Below are 17,112 nucleotides of genomic sequence, written 5' to 3' on the forward strand. Positions count from 1 at the left end.
CTTTTCCTCTATATTCTATCAAGTATTGGTGTACTATCTCACGAGCTATTATGATTACATGGATTGGTTTGATCCACAAGACCTAAGAATTAAGTTAGTACAAGTCTTCAGGCCATGGTTGACTTCCTCAAACTCTTACTTTCAATCGAATGACACTATGATTGCTAATGCTTGCTCCTTCCGTGAACAAATTGCTATATATATATTATATAAGGTTTCGGAATGGGCCGAGTTCATCTATGTGGGCTTTGGATCGGCCCCTTGCAGAAGGAACGGGCTGGACCGTAATTTTTTATATGTAAAGTGGATAATTTGGGAATTTGCACCTCTTTTGTAATTGTCTTCAGATCAATAAATACTTTTATGTTAACGAGAATTATTTTCATATCCAAAGTAGTCCACTGAGAAAAGAAAAAAATCAAATATGGAAATAGCTTTGGATTCTCTGCAACGCAGCACATCGACCCGACGCCAGATCTGCGCCCGTTATGCTTTGAGATGCGTGCGGAATATGGATTAATCTGCGTGTCACCTTGCAAGCGCTTCCTGATAAGAAACTGTACTGCCTGCAGGAATGTGGATTCCAAGTTCATGCTTCGTATCTTATGATTGCAGGTTAACAGCTGTCGGAGGGGTTGACACGGGCAAGAGAATCAGAGGCTGCGTCGTCGTCTGAGACACCGCGGTAGCCACGCAGTCATCTTGTCGGTGGCGCTGCTCCACCGAGTATAATAAAGATACTTCTTCTCTCTTCTTCTTACTCTATTGTATTGCTCATAGAAAGCAACTCCTCTTTCCGTTCTCTTTCCCCTTTTATTAGCGCTTCTGCTGCTCATCTTTATTTTCTCCCCGTTCAAGTACCCGACAGGTCTCCTCCTCCTTTCTATCGTGTGGCATTAAGCCACTGAAAGCTAGGAAGAACAAAAGAGTTGCATGAAAGCACTGGATGAATCGAACATACAGACGGCAGAGTAAATGGTGGAGCTTTTAGTGTTATGATGGCAATGGGTGGAGGTGTTCATGGACAGCCTCTCGAGTCAGACAGAACGCACTGTAATGGTTTGATTATGTGATATAATATGCTGCAGCTATAAAGATAATGATGAGTTTGTATCCAAAATATTGTCACTGTTATCAGTCATCTGCACCGGCGTTGGATGAGAAATCCATGTTGGTGTTACAGAAACTGTTCGTCATTACAATCATCACCTGCACTGCTGGTGTACAGAGACCATTGTTTACAGTAACTACAGCTCTCCATAAATAACGACCAGAGCCTCTCTCTCTCTCTGCACACGCACATTTCCAACCCAAAGGTCGCTACTTTTTGCTTGGTTTTCACTCTCCCAGCTGGGAATTTTGGCCGCTGCTGCTCTCACGGTCTTCTTCTCTTCCTTGACCTCTGCACAGGCCGATGTCACCGTCTCCGGAGCATGACTACACGGGCGGCGCCGTCGAGGATGGGGCCCTCAACCTCAAAGAGACGGAGCTGAGGCTGGGACTTCCCGGGTCGGAGTCCCCCGACCGGGACGACAAGGTAGGCATCACTCTCGAGCTGCTCTCCCCCAAGAGCTTCGTATCCGGCGCGAAGAGGGTTTTCTGCGACGCCATAGATGCGGGAAGCGCGAAGTGGGGATTCTCCGCTGGAGAAGCTGGATCCGAGGTAGATAAGGGAAAAGGCAGCGTCTTGTTCACGCCCAAGGGTGAGGGTTCCGCCGGCGGGAAGCCTCCTGGGCTGGGGAGAGTGGGGAACGATGCAGCGGCCTCCGGGCAGGTGGGGAACTCGGGGAAGAGTCATCGTGAAGTGGCTCCTGCAGCAAAGTAAGTCTCGTAAGGTCGCTAAAAGTGGGGATTTTGGGAGCAAAATGCGATCTTTTTCGTTTCGTCCTTCTTTTGCGTTCGTCTTTTCTCTCATAGCGCAAGTTTGATTTCGGTTTCTACTTCTCCATAACTTGGAAGAAAAAGATACAAAGAAGAAAGAACTTTTGTGTGGTTGCTCGAGGTGTCATCTACCGATACATAACCTTTGCTGGATCTGTCGGGTCGCATAACAGAAGGATGAAAGAAATATTGTCCAAGTTGTCGAGGAGTTCTTTGTTTCTTTGCAGCGTTTTCTTATATGGATTACTGTTGAAAGCTTCCTTAACCTTCTTGTGTTCATTATTTTATCTGATTGCTCCTTTATTCTACTTTCTTGAACCCCAAATCTACAGAAAACTATTCATCTCAAGTGAAAAACATTCAGAGAATTCCCTTTCTTATTTCTTTGCTATTCATTTTGATGGTCTCAGCATGCTTTCTGTTCTCTTAGTTAGATTTTAAGCTGTGGAATACACTTTCCTTTCAGCAAATACCTCCACCAGTTTGCGTCTTTTAGCTTCAAGGATCAATATTTTTCTTTGGAGAAAGTTTCAGAGTGATGTTTAAGTTTGCTTTATGTTGAATTGTTGGGATGGTCTAACATTGAGGGTGCGCTGGGACAGGGCACAGGTTGTAGGTTGGCCACCGATCCGAAGTTATCGGAAGAACACGATGGCTACGAACCCTCCAAAGTACAAAGAAGATGTAGATGGGAAGCTTGGGTTGGGGTGCTTGTATGTGAAGGTTAGTATGGAAGGTGCTCCTTATCTTAGGAAAGTTGACCTTAAAACATACAAAGACTACAGAGAGCTTTCTTCGGCGCTGGAGAAGATGTTCAGTTGCTTCACAATTGGTGAGTTCTCTGGTTCTTCTACACTTGGAAGTTCCTATTGCAGATCTACACATATGCATTTGACATTACAAGCTTCTTTTAACTGTGTAATATGCAGAAGCTCTAGTTTCCAACTGTCTAGGATGCGGGAGTTGTCGATCTTGGCCATTGAGTTCCATTGGGGAAATATCCTCGTTTAATTTAGGAGCTGTCAAACTAATTTCTACTATTTCTGATCAAGTCTCATGGAACCTCTGCTACATCAACCTTGCTTGCACCTTTTTAGATTTTTTTTAAATCTTCGTATATGCCTAGATAAGTGATTTTTTTAAATTTATCCTCGAAACTTTTGTTGATGCTCGGTTAAATTGGTTTAGGTACTTCATTGTATGTTTCTCATGTAAACCGTAAGCTCTCAACTACTTGCAGTCGGCTACATGGATTTGCTCTTTCCATTCAGCTCTGTTGAGGGCCATTTGAACCATGCTATATTTAATTCTTTTCCGGTGCCTCAAATGGACACCTGAACATCGTGGCGAAAATTTAATCGGAACAATTTTTTTCATCTTTGATAGTTTTGTAGCATGAGAAATTTACTTGTGCTTCTAAACCTCTTGGAATATCAGGACAATGTAATTCTCAAGGAATACCAAGCAGAGATGGATTATCCGAGAGTCGGTTGATGGATCTTTTAAATGGGTCTGAATATGTTCTTACTTACGAAGACAAGGATGGAGACTGGATGCTTGTTGGTGATGTGCCGTGGGAGTAAGTCAATTTGAAGCTTAGCTATTTTTGAAGCATTATATCATAATAGCTTTAGAATATTATATTTTTTGGCCAGCCTTTATCAGAATAATTTATGACATGGAATCGCTTCTCTGAGCTTTCACCTTTTGTTTGATTCTTAACAATAAAGGTTACATTCATTGTGCTCTGTTGCAATTCCAGGATGTTCACAGATTCCTGCAAAAGGTTGAGGATCATGAAGGGTTCTGATGCAATTGGACTCGGTAAGTTCAGGCAAACCGAAATCCTGAATAACCTACAGTCCGAACTACTGAAGGGTTCTGATGCAATTGGACTCGGTAAGTTCAGGCAAACCGAAATCCTGAATAACCTACAGTCCAAACTACAAACTTCGCAATCTGTAATGATGCTTCCAAAATGCTGATATTCAATTTCACTTCTATTTTGCAAATCCATAAATTTTCATTTTGTATTTGTAACATGGTGATTTTTTAGTAGTCATCTATTCCTTATTTGGACAATTGAAGTCCAGTTCAAATTTACTACTACACAAACTATTGCTAAACAAATCTTAATCTGTGACCCTGCAGCTCCAAGGGCTATGGAGAAGTGCAAGAGCCGGAACTAGGGACCTTTGTTGTCCTACATATGGCTGTAAGGGCCCCTCCTTGAGACCAAGAGCTTTAGGGGTTTTAGTTGGCAACTGTTCTCTGTCTATTATATTATTTGAATTGCTATTTCCGATGGACCAAAGACTCTTGTTAATTAAGTTTCTCTAGGGACATAACTTTGTCGGATCGTGCTTTCAGTTTGTATGTCTACCTTTCATGTAAATATTTGGCTTGCTCTTTGTGCTCCTACAATCTGGTCATCTTTGCCTGCTCGAAAATGTTCAACGATGCTTGTTTTATTTTTTATTCAAGTTTAAACATGAAAAACTACCTTAAAATCTTGACATATCTAATCGACGAATGATCTCCTTCTGGAGACCGATACTAAATCATGACATTTCTAAATGGAATGCAAATCATGCAAGTCCACATTGACTTTGGAAGCTGTTTCTCGGGCAGTTCTTTTTATAGATGTTGTATTACTGCTGTTGCCTTTTGTCGTTTGCCTTCACTTCTCAGGGAGAGATTATTGTCCTTTGCAAACACAGTTGTAAGATCCTGAGTTTGTCTTCACCTAATTGCACAAGTCAATGACTGTGTGGTATCTTTGTTAGAAAAATATCAGGTTTCAGTGTCTGCAAGCTAATGTCTCATTCTTCTTCTTTGCAAAGGGGCTTTGGCTGGCAGACCAATGTCACTGTTTACCTAAAAGCCTAATGAAGAAATTCCCTGTTTCTGTTATTCAATTGTTGGATCACTTTCATGCAGGCTTTTCTTTTTCTTTTGAGCCCTAGACATGCATGGTGAAACCTGCCTCACCATGACAGCTTTACTGAGAAGCTTGGTGTGTGGGGACCTACTCTGTGTCACATAGCTTTTAAGGGTGATGATATTGTCCATTGAAAGATACAAATGCTTTCATACAATCATTCACCTAGAGCTAGACTGGAATATGGGAAATCAAAATGGTGGGAAGTTTTTATCTTCCCTTAGCTTTATTCCCCCCCCCCCTAAGAATCAGGCTTTCTCTCTCTCTCTCTCTCTAGGGGTGATGCTCCACTTGTTTCCTTTATCTTAAAACAATGTGCACTAAGCATGCAGTGTATTCCATGGGTTTATTTGTGTGTTGATTTCATCTGTCAACCTCTAATCCTATTATCCTCTTTATATGTATACTCTGCATCCAGTAGCTTGTCAATGCCTCCTTTGTGCTTTCTACTTGCAAACTACTCCATCTACTTTGTGTTGTTTGTATTGAATATGCTTGATAGATATATCCTGCTTCACTGACCAAATTGCTAGTTATAATAGTTTTTTTGTCTTCCTTTTGTCCAGATTATTCTCCCTTACAGTGTCCCAATTATTCGAGTGACAAAAGTTCTAAGCCACAAACTGCATGCTAATTTTGTTCAGACTATGACATTGCCAATGCCTGTGTTGAAGGTTGTTCTTATGATGGTAATAGATTGTTTTATCTCAACCAGTTGAGTTGCAGAGTGGTGAATCTTATGCTAATGTTGAAAATTTTATTGTGTTCTTATGTATGTGCTTTTATCATTACTTGTGCACTAAGTTTCCGGTGAAGAATTTACTATGATGGATATCCCAATATCAGACCAATCAAAGAAGAAAGCAAAAGAGAATTTGATATTATGTGATCATGAACAGGGAAATTAGTTGTAAATGAGATGGCAAATTATCAACTGGCAGTCATGTCTCTTCCAGATGCAGTGTGTTGCTTTCTGAGTTGGGAGCTTTTGATGGGAGCATAGGCAAACATCTTCCAAAATGAGTTAGATTCTGCAATCTTACCCTATGCATTGAAGGATAAAGTTGTTTATAGCTACAGTTTGATTCTCACAGATGATATGCTTAAATCTTGTCCAAGCTAGACGAGTTAAATATTAATCTGCTCATTGGAATCAGGTCCTACATGATGAATGGCAACTTGTAGGATAACATAAAAGGTATGGACAGAACCACAAACATTGGATGGCAGTATGTGCAAAAGGGGCTGAGAGGGGAATGGTGCAATCAATGAGAGCTAGCTAGAGGATGAGGGAACACTCTCCTCACCTGAACAATAGAGACCCACAAGCTGCTTGCAGACAACCATCCTTGTTTTCTAAAGCAGCTGTTGGTCTACTCTACATCAGTGATTTGCCAACATCGGCGCTGGGACTTGCCCTCTGATATGAACTGTGCCCCCCCCCCCCCCCCCATCTTCTATATTACCGTTTTGGATTTCCTGAGAAGGATGATGCACACAGTGACAGTGATTTACCACCAACCACTCCATTTGGATCTTTATCCTTGCTTTCTTATTTTTTGTGTCTTTGAGAACAGAGAAAGGGAACACTTTCTTGATTGAGAATGGGAAGTGCCACCAGTGGACAGAATGCAAAGAGTAGAGTTCTTTGGATCACTGATATGAATGTGTCTACGTTTCACCTACACATATAATGTGTCTTACAGTACTTTAATTCCTTTAGATTCCCACAGAGAAACATAAACAACACTATGATCTCGTACGCACCTGTGTTTATGGTTCTTTTGTCTCTTCCTGTGTGTTTGCGACAGGCACCGAAGAAGATGACCAGCATTTCTTCCCTTGATGGCAACCTCTCGTGGCGACAGAAGAAGACGAAGGCAAAGAGACAAACGCAGGCGAGGGGGGAGAGAGAGAGAGAGAGAGAGAGAGGGGGGGGCTTCCTCTCCGTGTGAAACGGCGGGCGGGGACCGCAGCTTAAGACATGCGGGACCTGTGCCCTTTGCAAATGGAATGGCGTTCTTATCTGGCTGGTGACTCGAGGGAGACACTCAGCGCGTCACACCGACTCGTGCGTGTAACAGCGTGACCACCACCGTGTAGCGGATGACAACGGATCGGGCGAAATCCGATATCGCACAAACTCCAACCCGTTATCAGATAAATCACGAGTATCCGACTCCGATGCCAAATATGTAACATACGAATCCGCTCAAGCCTAGTTAAACTCGGATCGGGCAGTCTCATGACACGTGGCTCGTCAGTGAAGGCACGATCTGCGGGCCCCACCAGTCCTGTGTGCCAGAGTCACGTGACATGAGTAAGCTTATTTTTGAAGAAGCGATTCCCATCGTCAGTTATGGGCCCCAATAAATGGCGACGGTGTGTGATGACTTGGCCTGCACTGTCAGCCTTCATCGGCTGACACGGATGAAACGTCATATTCATTTTATTACGCAAACGACAAATAGTTTGTAACGGTACGTTACAAATTGGTTTGTACGCTATGCCGATTTTATCGGCTGTTTAGGGCATCGGCACGGAGAGGTGTTCGTGAGAGGGAGTTTTTTTGTTGGGGGTCTTGAGCATCGCCCGCCCATCATCCACCGGATACCGCGAGAGATGAAGCTGAAGCAGCTTGAGGGCCTCCTCGGCACGCTCCAACAATTCTCCCACCCAAAGGTAGGCTTTTGCTGCTTTTGCCTTCGAATATGTTCCCCTTCTGCCGTGCTCTTCTCTTTATTCCTCGCAAATTAGATGATTCTGGTCTTTGATGTTGTCTTTCTTTCATTGCTCCTTTCCTGGATTCTTCTTTAAAACATATTGATAAAAAACATTTCTTTTGTTTCGTTTCACTCTGATTTGATTTTTCTATACGTGGCTGCGCAGGTGGAACTGGAGCAGTATCCGACAGGACCACACATTGCGTCCCGGTTGCTGTATACGGTATTCTCCTTTTCTTGTTGTTTTTCTGGTGGTTGTTGCCCCGAATTCAGACTTGGCGAGGATGAACATGTAGGAAAAAAAGATTTTTTTTCTCCATGCCGATTTTCCCCGTTTCTTTATCGATGTCTTGCTCTTTCTGGTTGATGTTTCTTTGACAGCTTTATCTTTTACATCTTAGTTGGAGTTTTAGTTATAGGATTTGGTTGGAATTTTAGAATACCAATGACAACTCTATTGCTCTAAAATGTTGTTAGCTCTCCAATAATTTGAAGACCTGAATGAAGCATGTTGAAGTAATATACACTAATATTTAGATGTAGGTGCTACGAGGTTGCTGATCTTATGAAAAGTTCAGTTAATATACATTTTATTGCGTATCTTGCTTTGATAATTTGTTTGAACTGCCTATAAGATGTTTGTTTCTTTTTCCCTGATGGTGAATGCTTATGTAATTCTCTTATCATCTGAATTGAGTATGCCGTTTTTATGGTAGTTAAAACCATTCAATACCGCTTGTTATAACATTCTTATTATGTGACCATTAACAGGCCGAAAATACATTTGGTGATATAAGTGGCAAGGTCGTGGCTGACTTCGGTTGTGGCTGTGGTACATTAGGTTTAGCAAGTGCACTTTTGGGTGCAGAGTGAGTACCTATTGTTCTTCTATTCCATTTGGTCAATCCCTCACCCTTTGCCATTTGCACATTTTCGTTTTTGGTGCTAGTTTGAAAAGGCATACTTAATTACTAGTTATAGCATTTAGTTTTGATGGCCAATATTTATGTGGATATAATATTTAATACTTTATGTGTTATATGCACAGGCAGGTTATTGGCATTGACATTGATCCACAATCTCTAGAAATTGCTTCAATAAACGCTGCAGATATGGAGGTATCACCGTAGATTCCCAATTGCAATATGATTTCTTTAACCTGAAATAAATGACATACTAGGCCTTCACTATGGTCATTTTGTTATGTGTGCAACAAAATGTTATCCGCACAGATGGAGTGCATGGGATCTATGGCTTGTTGTTGTAAAAGCTTTCAAAGAATAACCAAGATGCAATTAGCTACGTAGACTTTAAGGGTGGGGTGGCAGGGAGGCATAGGAATGGGATATGCATTGGTGTGTCATGCTGATTCCTTTAGAACAGGCATATAATGTGAGACAAGCAGCAACTTGATTGATGGGCTAATTATTAAGTTTGATTTGAAGGAATTTCATGACCTTCTATGTGCTTGATTTTGATGGAAGATTTGAAAGAACATCACAACCTGGATCATGGAGTTTCTAGCCTAGCTGAAGTTTTGTATGACCTTAAATTTGTAGGAATATCACATCTGAATATACATATGTATACATCTGTGTGTGTACTTATATGCCCTTAAATGAGGCTGCTTTTTATGTGTAAGATAATATTATCCTTTTAACTAATTGTCACAAATAAAGTCTATACTTATCCTGCCTTTTTGTTAGGTTTTTTTTGTGACAAGTCATGTAATTTAAGGCTAACATGTGCTCTTGGGATAATATATGTTGATGCAGCTGGACATAGATTTCATCTGGTGTGACGTCAACAAGTTAAGATGGAGAGGTAATTGCAGCCCTTGACTATGATTTTTTATGCATAATCGTGTTTTTGGCTTACCTGTATCTTCTATAAGAAGCATCTATTAGACTATCTTTTTGCAAGAATTTATTGGACATTGTGAGGATCTTATTGGAATTTACTTGAAGTGTGCTGTGAGAATCAGAAGAGCAGTTCCAACTCCTATCATTTGCTTATAACTGAAGTTTAGGGGGCATATTGATTATATTATACCTAAAAGAAACTTTCAACCACATTCTGGTCCTAGGTTGTCATGGTACATGCCATGTGATGTCGCTCCTTGCAGCACCATGTTAGGTTTCTAATGTCACATGCGAGGCATGTTTTCATGGGTTTTATACTTGGAATGGTACCTGGGCAGATAATATGTGAGTATCATGCAGCATAGACAAGCATGACAATCCTCATGGTGTGTTGGATTGTTGCAACCAAAATTCCATGATAGCTTTGTTTAACAATGTAAAGTATGTTTGTTGAAATGTTGAATTGTCAAGTATTTGCTTATTTTAGGTCTTAAATACCTTGTGTAGATGATGTGGTTGACACTGTTGTGATGAACCCTCCTTTTGGGACTCGGAAAAAAGGATCTGACATGGAGTTTCTTGCCAAGGCTTTAAAGGTGAGGATTGTTACTATCTCACACACCTGTCACGGTTACCACCATCTGTTTGTAAATTTCTTTTCTGATTGTTCTCAGGTTGCTTCTCAAGCAGTCTATTCTTTGCACAAGACTACAACCAGAGATGTAAGTTGCTTTTATTTGCATGTTTTTAGGAAGTCCATCAAACTGAACTAGCTATCACATGATTGCTTTATGTTTTAGGAATCGGTGACTGTACATCCTCATCTTAATTTGTGTCTTTGATGTTTCACAGTACATTAAAAGAACAGCTATTCGAGATTGCAATGCTAGAAGCGCCGATATTTTATGTGAGGTATTCCGATCATTGTCCTGTTACCCTTTTTGCTCTGTTCATAACTACAAGAGTTTGAATCACAATCCAGTTTGACTTCTCGTGTTTAGATATCCAATTATTTAATCTGAAAACTGAAGCATAGATTAGTTCATAATAGGTGATCAAGCTAGGTACATGCTGAACCTCATTTGAGTTGGTAAACTTTTTTTATATAACTGCAGAAAAATAGCAGAACAAAAATTCTAGCACTGTTTGCATCTTTTCCATCCTGCAGGCAAGTGATTTTGTTTTCTGGTTTTGTAGCTCCGGTTTGATGTGCCACAAATTTATAAATTTCACAAAAAGAAAGAGGTCAATATTGCGGTGGATCTCTGGCGCTTTGTTCCTTATCCCACTCAAGAAAGTGCAGACAGCTGAGTGACATGGTAACCAGGATGAAACACATCTTTATCCAATCTCCAGCACTAAGTCCGCATGTTGTGACTTGTGACTGCTAGTTTCGTTCACGTCAATCAGCCGACCGAGCTATCATGACAAGAACAAACAGCAGAAGTAGCAGATTCAACTCGTAGATGACAATTTTTTTTCAACTTAAAGATCACCCTTAATGGCCTCAATGGAAACTGAAATTTTACTACCTGTGGCTAAACACTTCATAAAGTTGGCTATAAGTAGGTAGGGCAAGAGATTTTAATTAGGAATCCACTTCTTCGTGCATGTGCTTTCTTGTAACTTTATAATGACCTGGAGATGAATCTGCAATCATGTTTGGCTTCATTTTGTTCCACTAATGATTACTTTTTTATGCAAAATATAAATTGGCAATATTCTTGTTGTCTCTTCTCATCTTAAGCCGATATGTTATTCAGATTTTGGAATTCACTCTACTCTTTTTCTATCAGAGACAGCTAACAACTGTTAGATGCTATCCTGATAGTTTACAGTTTGCTTTCCTCAATGTTGCCACCAGAGCCTCATCAGCCTGATGCTGGAGATCAGGTGTGCTTCAGCTATCAGACATTATCTTAGGTCATATGGATTTTCCCTCCCTTCTGTTTTGATCTGTAGATCTGGGTTATGGGGTATGACTCCCAAGTATCCTGTTGCTAGTGATAATAACATCAGGACAAATATTTTTGGAAACCTGATTTGATTTGTTTAAACTGGATTGGGATACTTTTTATTGAATTTAGAACTGGTTCAACAAGGAAATTAGATACTATAATCGAGTTTGGATTTGGATACCTAAGTTTTAATCATGTCTGAGTTTGAATAGAATGAAATTAGCACATTTCCTTGCATTGGGATCTCCTAGGAGTATGTGAAGATATCATTTTTGTGCTTTGGAAATTGATGGATTGTTTGATCAATCCATCTCCTTGGAGTATGGCTGCCTTTGTTTTGCCTCTCTAACTTCTCAATCAACACAATTAAATATAGCCTTTGCAGAGTCTCCCATTCTGGGAGTCAAGGCATCTTGTGGGCAACATATGGTAGGATCCATTACTAGTCATCACTAGGAAACCTATTTGAATCCAATGTTATGCTAAATCTGACCTTATCACAAGCATCAAACTAAGATAATTTTTTGTGTTTATGCTTGCCTGTAGAAGATTGAATTCTCTGTTATTCTTTTAAATTTATATTACTGAAGGAATTTTGCTACTATTGAAATGGGATTCATCACCATCTCAGTCCCCAACTTACCAAGAAAAAAAGAAAAAGAAAAAGGAAAGGGTTCTTTAACATCTACTGGAACCATTAAATAAACTTAAAATGATCATCCATGCAAACAAATAATTCTGGATGCGGCTACATATCTGTTTTTTTTATTCTCACAAAAAAAGAATTCCCCATGGCCAGATTAGTGTTTATTAGGTATATGAACTTTGTCACATAAACTAAGACCAAGAAGTGACTTGGGTTTTGTATTTAATGAGTTCATTGCAGAAGGATTTAGTTTATTGGCAACGTGGGATGAGAAAGTATTATTCCAAGAAGAATGCATGTGAGTGTAATCTGGATTAGATGTTCTATGTTTCCTATCCAGCTCACAGTATCTTGTTCATTCACTTTCTATAGTACATTTCATCTCTGGAACATTTTCTACTTGATTTATTCTGTAAACTTCATCATTCCTACTTTGCTGGTCACATCATCATTCCAATGAAATGGATTTGCTGGTATCAGTGTTGGGAGAAGTGCCTGTGGCAGGGATTCTGGTGGAACTATCATCAAGCAAATGAGAATTAATAAAGGATGTACACGCAAGCATACATAAATTGCTTTACTTGGAGTGCTTTCTTGTGTTGTATTCCTAAGTGGATAAAACAATCTTGAATGTATGATTTGAATTATTTGACTTTTACTGTATTATTTGAATTACCTATCAATGTTGGACTACCATATGTCATGCTACATGGTAGTGACATTTTCTGACCGGACTTCTAAATGTATTTCATACTCTGTAAAGTGGAGTATTTATAATCTCATGATAGCTTCTGCTTCCTTTTTTTTTTTTCCAAATCAAAGAAAAAGGAAAGAAAGAAAGAAAAAAACTAGTATTGCAATTGCTGACACCTGCAAATGACCCAAGTGAGTGGAGATTATTAATACAATAGTTGAATCTGATATCAGCAGTGCTTTGTCCCTTAGCAATCCTTTTCTTTTGATCTCATAAGACTAATGGTAGTCAACAAAGATGTACCAGAAGAAGACATGTGGTTGGGAACTAAACATGCTAGTCATTTCTGTGGCCTTGGACTTTTAATAATCAGTCCTTAATGCTGTCTTCTGGCAAAGGTTTTGCCACCAACTTCATCAAAAGCCATGCTTGAGAGGCATGAAAAGTGTCAGTTCATAAAACAAATCAACTCAAGAAGAACAGCTGTCATGTTGGTGATTAAATACTCAAACAATGTAAATAAAACCACCACTAGCTTGCAGAAGATTTTGATTCCTTGGACAGCTACTTCTCTAGAGCAATGAGGTCAATCAATGATGACCCCAGTTTGTCAATAGTGTTGGATCTGTGCTTGCACATAATTTTTCCATATGGATGTCAGATTTCTGCATCTCTCTACAGATGCTGTGTGTTCTGCAGAGTGGGAGTTGCATTGTAGGATATCTGAATTCTACTCTAGCAGCTAAAAGAGGCTGCATGATTGACTGCAGATTCTAAGAGAAACTTATGACAGGTTTTGTTCATCATCATGAGGTGCAAGGATAAAAAACACAGAACATGCATACATATATATCATCTGTCAATGGACTTCATGTTTCAAGTAGGACATCTCTTTGGTGCATGTGACTGCATGAAAACCTAGATTGAGTTCCTTTATAGTCACATATTCTGAGAACTATAATTATACTCTGGATCTGAACATCCATCCCCAATATGAAACTTCTTTGCTATTTATCAAAGCTGATACTTGCAATTATGAAATACTACAGCTTACTTTATCTTATTGATAAGATTAATGACATAATCACCTGTTAGTTTTGGCAAAATTAGATCTGAGGATTCCAAATGGAAAAAAATCAACCACTTCCAACATGCTTGAAACTGTGGAAAGAAATCAATGTGATTGAGCTCACTTGTCATATTTGTTGATCCTAGCTACAGAGATTGGGGGCAGAAAGCATATATTCTCTCTTATTCTTATTCTTATATATACATGCATACCATTCATGATTGTGAAGATTTGATTCATTATCTAGATACACAATTAATAATTCAGAAACTGTTGGATGTCTATTTCTTTAGGCCCTCCATGTCTTCTCTTTTCAGGATAGAGAGCTGATAAAGAAGGTCAAAGCAAAAAGGAAATGTAGATTCTTGGAATTCTAAAGGCTTGAAAGTTCAGAGTGGCTTCCAGATTAAGAGACCTGCAAGTTGACAAACTACACATGTCAATCGGCCCAAATTGCAAGTATTTTTTTGTATGGTAATCACTTGATTATGGGATCAGACATGTCCAAGTTGCACTTGGCCTCTTACAACCTGCCATACTTTGTGCACCACCACCATGGGTGCCAAATGAACTCATATAATTGGTGTACTAAACTTTGATATCGAGTCCTTTATGTTGGATAAATATATTGATGCGACAAATATTTCTGACCAATTACAATCATACACATGGAGGAGTCTCCTCCATGTGTATGAAGCTTGATGGCTTTGAATACAAGCGAGGGTGAAAATTTGCAGGAAGAGTTTTTGAGTTAGGTTGGCATTTTAGGCCTATTTTGTCTGATTCTGAGCTGTCTGCTATTAGATTAATTGCTGCTCAGTCCCCTCGAAGGTAGTATACCTAATATTCCCCCCATGACGAGCACTCCATGGGACTGCCAAGGAAGCTTCTTGATACTATTATTTAATGTTTGATATGTGGTCATCTTTCTCAAATCTATCTTGTATGATTGATGCATGTTTTTTATGTGCCACGAGGAGCATGGATCTTGTGATCAATCACTTGCCAAGTTAACCGAGCGTATATTGTCTTGGAGACCAAGAATCACGTAGCAGCATCATCTTTGGCAACTTGATCTATGAAGATTGTTAGCACATCGCCATTATTTTAGCAAAGCAACAAAGGGAATGCAGTAGGAAAATACACTATAATATTGCACCAAATCTTCATAGAAATCGCTTCCAGTTTTGCAATAATTGCTTTGTGGAGAAGCTTAAGAGACGCCTTCCAATCCCTCTCTCTCTCTCTCTCTCTCTCTCTCTCTCTCTCGGCTATATGGTGTGTGGTGCGGTGGCCTCTCCAAGTTCAAGTCCTGAAGGAGAGATGGGAAGCTGCAACCTCGGTCAGCTGGGAAATGGAAGAGTTGGGTCCTCGAGGAGGGGGAAGAAGAGCAACTCAGACAAGCAAAAGCAGCCGCAAAGAGGACTTGGGGTGGCTCAGTTGGAGAAGATTAGGTTGCAGAATGAGATGATGGCCGGCTATCTTCACTCCCCATTTCCCCGCGATCTCAACAAGGTCTCTCTTCCCTTTCTCTCCTTTCTGAAAAACACACACGAACGCTTCTGCAAGATCTCTATGCTTCTTGAATTGATCTTGTCCCCCATGTCATCGTGCAGGAGGATCTGAGAGCGCCTTCAACGGTGACCACCTCATCCTCTCTCTTTGGTGCTCATCCTAACATCATGGTATGACCATCATGATTCCTGCAGGCGAAAAAGCCTTAGATCTGATTAAGCTTAAACTACGCTACCGGGGATCAGCATTCTATTTGTTTCATTCCTTTCATGAACGCGTCAGAATCTTCTTTCGCCTTCGTTGACGATATCTCACATCGTTTCAGATGGGATTTGGAGGCTCCACAGGGACCGAGATCAGATACGGTGAGCTTTATCCCGGTGCAACAGCAAGGTAATCGATCTTAATATCAGCCTCTTACGAGGATACGATGGGAGAATGAATGAATTCAACGTTCGCGTTCGATTCTCAGATCCTTGAACGACGCAAATGATCTCCGACCACATCACCTTCGACGGCCAACCGCGACGCTGCCGCTCATCGAACAAAGCTCGGAGGTATGTATGTCTTCCATGAACCCGATCACATCTGGGTTTCGACTTCCGTACTCATTCGGAGTCCTTCATGCAGAACGACGGACGACGCGACCGGCGTCACTCGGTCGGTTCTACCAGCAGCCAAAACTCCGACACGAGCAACTCATCAGAACTGGATTTAGAGCTCAGATTGTCACTGTGAGTGATGCTGATTTACATGTCAAATGCCTGAGCCCGTCATCGGCGTTGCCATCAAGAGAAGCATGACGCTTGCAATAGGAATCGGAGATGCAGCTCTCGAGCAATTAGGAAGTTGATATCACACCCAAGCTGGAAGCCGAAAGAGTGATTCTTTGTACTCCATCACGAACACTGTTCTTCCTGGCTCAATGTCACGAAGAACCAAGCATGCTGTGATTTGCTAGCACCAATCATGATGCCATGAAAGCTCTTCGATATGAGTTACATCGGGTTCTACATTTCTATGATGTATGGTCTGCTCAACATCTGATCCGTTCGAGATCATTTAATCATCAAACAAAGCATTAATTATCCACCAAAATTGTATTATTTTGTTCACCGATGACGAAACCCTTTTTATGGGTCAAAATTTAGTCGATTACTTACAACGTCGTCGTTAATTCGTCGCTAATTTTCTTTGATTTATGACTCGAGGCAATGAGTTCTCTCCTTCGTGTTCTTCCCATAACCCCTTTTCCTGGATCTCACGTGACCATGAAATGGGCCCGCGATTATTGGATCCCAGAGCTAATTTGGGGTTTTAACGAACGTCAAACTCGATCATTACCATTGAACAGATTTGATCGATGTGATCCTAAATCTTTGGATCCCATCATGGGATACGTTGACTAGTTATACATGGTATTAATATCTGACAAGATTTTGGAGGTATTTTGATTATATTATATTTTTTTCTTTGTTCTTCTAATTAGGAACGACAGTGAATCGAGGTTGTCAATTTCTGCTACAGCATAAATCTAATGCGGCGGCGGCGGTATATTAAGGTACAAATAGAAAGGTAAATATAAGCACTTCCTAAAGAAGGTCAACATGACTTCCATTGCTTTGACCATGTCAACGTTGACCCTTTCCCCGTCCGATGTTGACCGATGGCCCTCCTAAATTGCGTGTAGCCAACCATATCCGTCCTATATCGGACCACAGCATGACTCAATAATTAATCGACCACAAGCTGTCTCACGAAACGGAACACCATCCAAACCCATGATAAGAGAGGCGGCGAAGACGAGAGATTAACCAAGGGTT

General features: G+C 40.5%; 3 protein-coding genes across 7 annotated transcripts; all 3 read left to right on the top strand.

Annotated features, from left to right (window-relative positions):
* Positions 1–807: 807 nt before the first annotated feature.
* Positions 808–4,313, top strand: LOC103968932 (auxin-responsive protein IAA21). The gene is made up of 6 exons (XM_009382296.3): positions 808–1,316; positions 1,411–1,821; positions 2,484–2,713; positions 3,319–3,460; positions 3,644–3,780; positions 4,033–4,313. Exons 2-6 carry the CDS (start codon positions 1,415–1,417, stop codon positions 4,068–4,070), a joined length of 954 nt encoding a protein of 317 aa, XP_009380571.2. The 5' UTR covers positions 808–1,316; positions 1,411–1,414; the 3' UTR covers positions 4,071–4,313.
* Positions 4,314–7,336: 3,023 nt separating this feature from the next.
* Positions 7,337–12,809, top strand: LOC103968933 (uncharacterized). Of its 5 annotated transcripts, XR_010480757.1 has the most exons (12): positions 7,346–7,504; positions 7,712–7,768; positions 8,317–8,414; positions 8,594–8,663; positions 9,321–9,369; positions 9,915–10,003; positions 10,082–10,129; positions 10,260–10,319; positions 10,605–10,726; positions 11,204–11,300; positions 12,252–12,309; positions 12,492–12,809. XR_010480757.1 is itself a non-coding variant. In XM_018818875.2 (10 exons), the coding sequence occupies exons 1-9, from the start codon at positions 7,445–7,447 to the stop codon at positions 10,716–10,718; spliced, it is 645 nt and encodes a 214-aa protein (XP_018674420.2). In that variant the 5' UTR covers positions 7,347–7,444; the 3' UTR covers positions 10,719–10,726; positions 12,492–12,809. The 5 variants fall into 5 exon arrangements, 2 of the variants coding, with proteins under 2 accessions (XP_018674421.2, XP_018674420.2); XR_001975754.2 differs by lacking the exon at positions 12,252–12,309; XR_001975753.2 differs by lacking the exon at positions 11,204–11,300.
* Positions 12,810–14,977: 2,168 nt separating this feature from the next.
* Positions 14,978–16,302, top strand: LOC103968934 (protein SPEAR1). The gene is made up of 5 exons (XM_009382299.3): positions 14,978–15,289; positions 15,391–15,459; positions 15,615–15,682; positions 15,762–15,846; positions 15,920–16,302. Exons 1-5 carry the CDS (start codon positions 15,050–15,052, stop codon positions 16,025–16,027), a joined length of 570 nt encoding a protein of 189 aa, XP_009380574.1. The 5' UTR covers positions 14,978–15,049; the 3' UTR covers positions 16,028–16,302.
* Positions 16,303–17,112: the final 810 nt, after the last annotated feature.

Source organism: Musa acuminata, chromosome BXJ1-10 (genome assembly GCF_036884655.1).
Source record: "Musa acuminata AAA Group cultivar baxijiao chromosome BXJ1-10, Cavendish_Baxijiao_AAA, whole genome shotgun sequence".
Lineage (NCBI taxonomy): Eukaryota > Viridiplantae > Streptophyta > Magnoliopsida > Zingiberales > Musaceae > Musa > Musa acuminata.

Bases quoted from the DNA above. Each gene is read 5' to 3' on its own strand.
- LOC103968932 (XM_009382296.3), top strand. From the start codon at position 1,415: ATGTCACCGTCTCCGGAGCATGACTACACGGGCGGCGCCGTCGAGGAT. The intron at 2,714-3,318 runs GTGAGTTCTCTG...TTGGAATATCAG, and splicing joins GTTCAGTTGCTTCACAATTG to GACAATGTAATTCTCAAGGA. The intron at 3,461-3,643 runs GTAAGTCAATTT...TTGCAATTCCAG, and splicing joins GTTGGTGATGTGCCGTGGGA to GATGTTCACAGATTCCTGCA.
- LOC103968933 (XM_018818876.2), top strand. From the start codon at position 7,445: ATGAAGCTGAAGCAGCTTGAGGGCCTCCTCGGCACGCTCCAACAATTC. The intron at 9,370-9,914 runs GTAATTGCAGCC...TACCTTGTGTAG, and splicing joins CAACAAGTTAAGATGGAGAG to ATGATGTGGTTGACACTGTT. The intron at 10,130-10,259 runs GTAAGTTGCTTT...GATGTTTCACAG, and splicing joins ACAAGACTACAACCAGAGAT to TACATTAAAAGAACAGCTAT.
- LOC103968934 (XM_009382299.3), top strand. From the start codon at position 15,050: ATGGTGTGTGGTGCGGTGGCCTCTCCAAGTTCAAGTCCTGAAGGAGAG. The intron at 15,290-15,390 runs GTCTCTCTTCCC...GTCATCGTGCAG, and splicing joins TTCCCCGCGATCTCAACAAG to GAGGATCTGAGAGCGCCTTC. The intron at 15,847-15,919 runs GTATGTATGTCT...TCCTTCATGCAG, and splicing joins TCATCGAACAAAGCTCGGAG to AACGACGGACGACGCGACCG.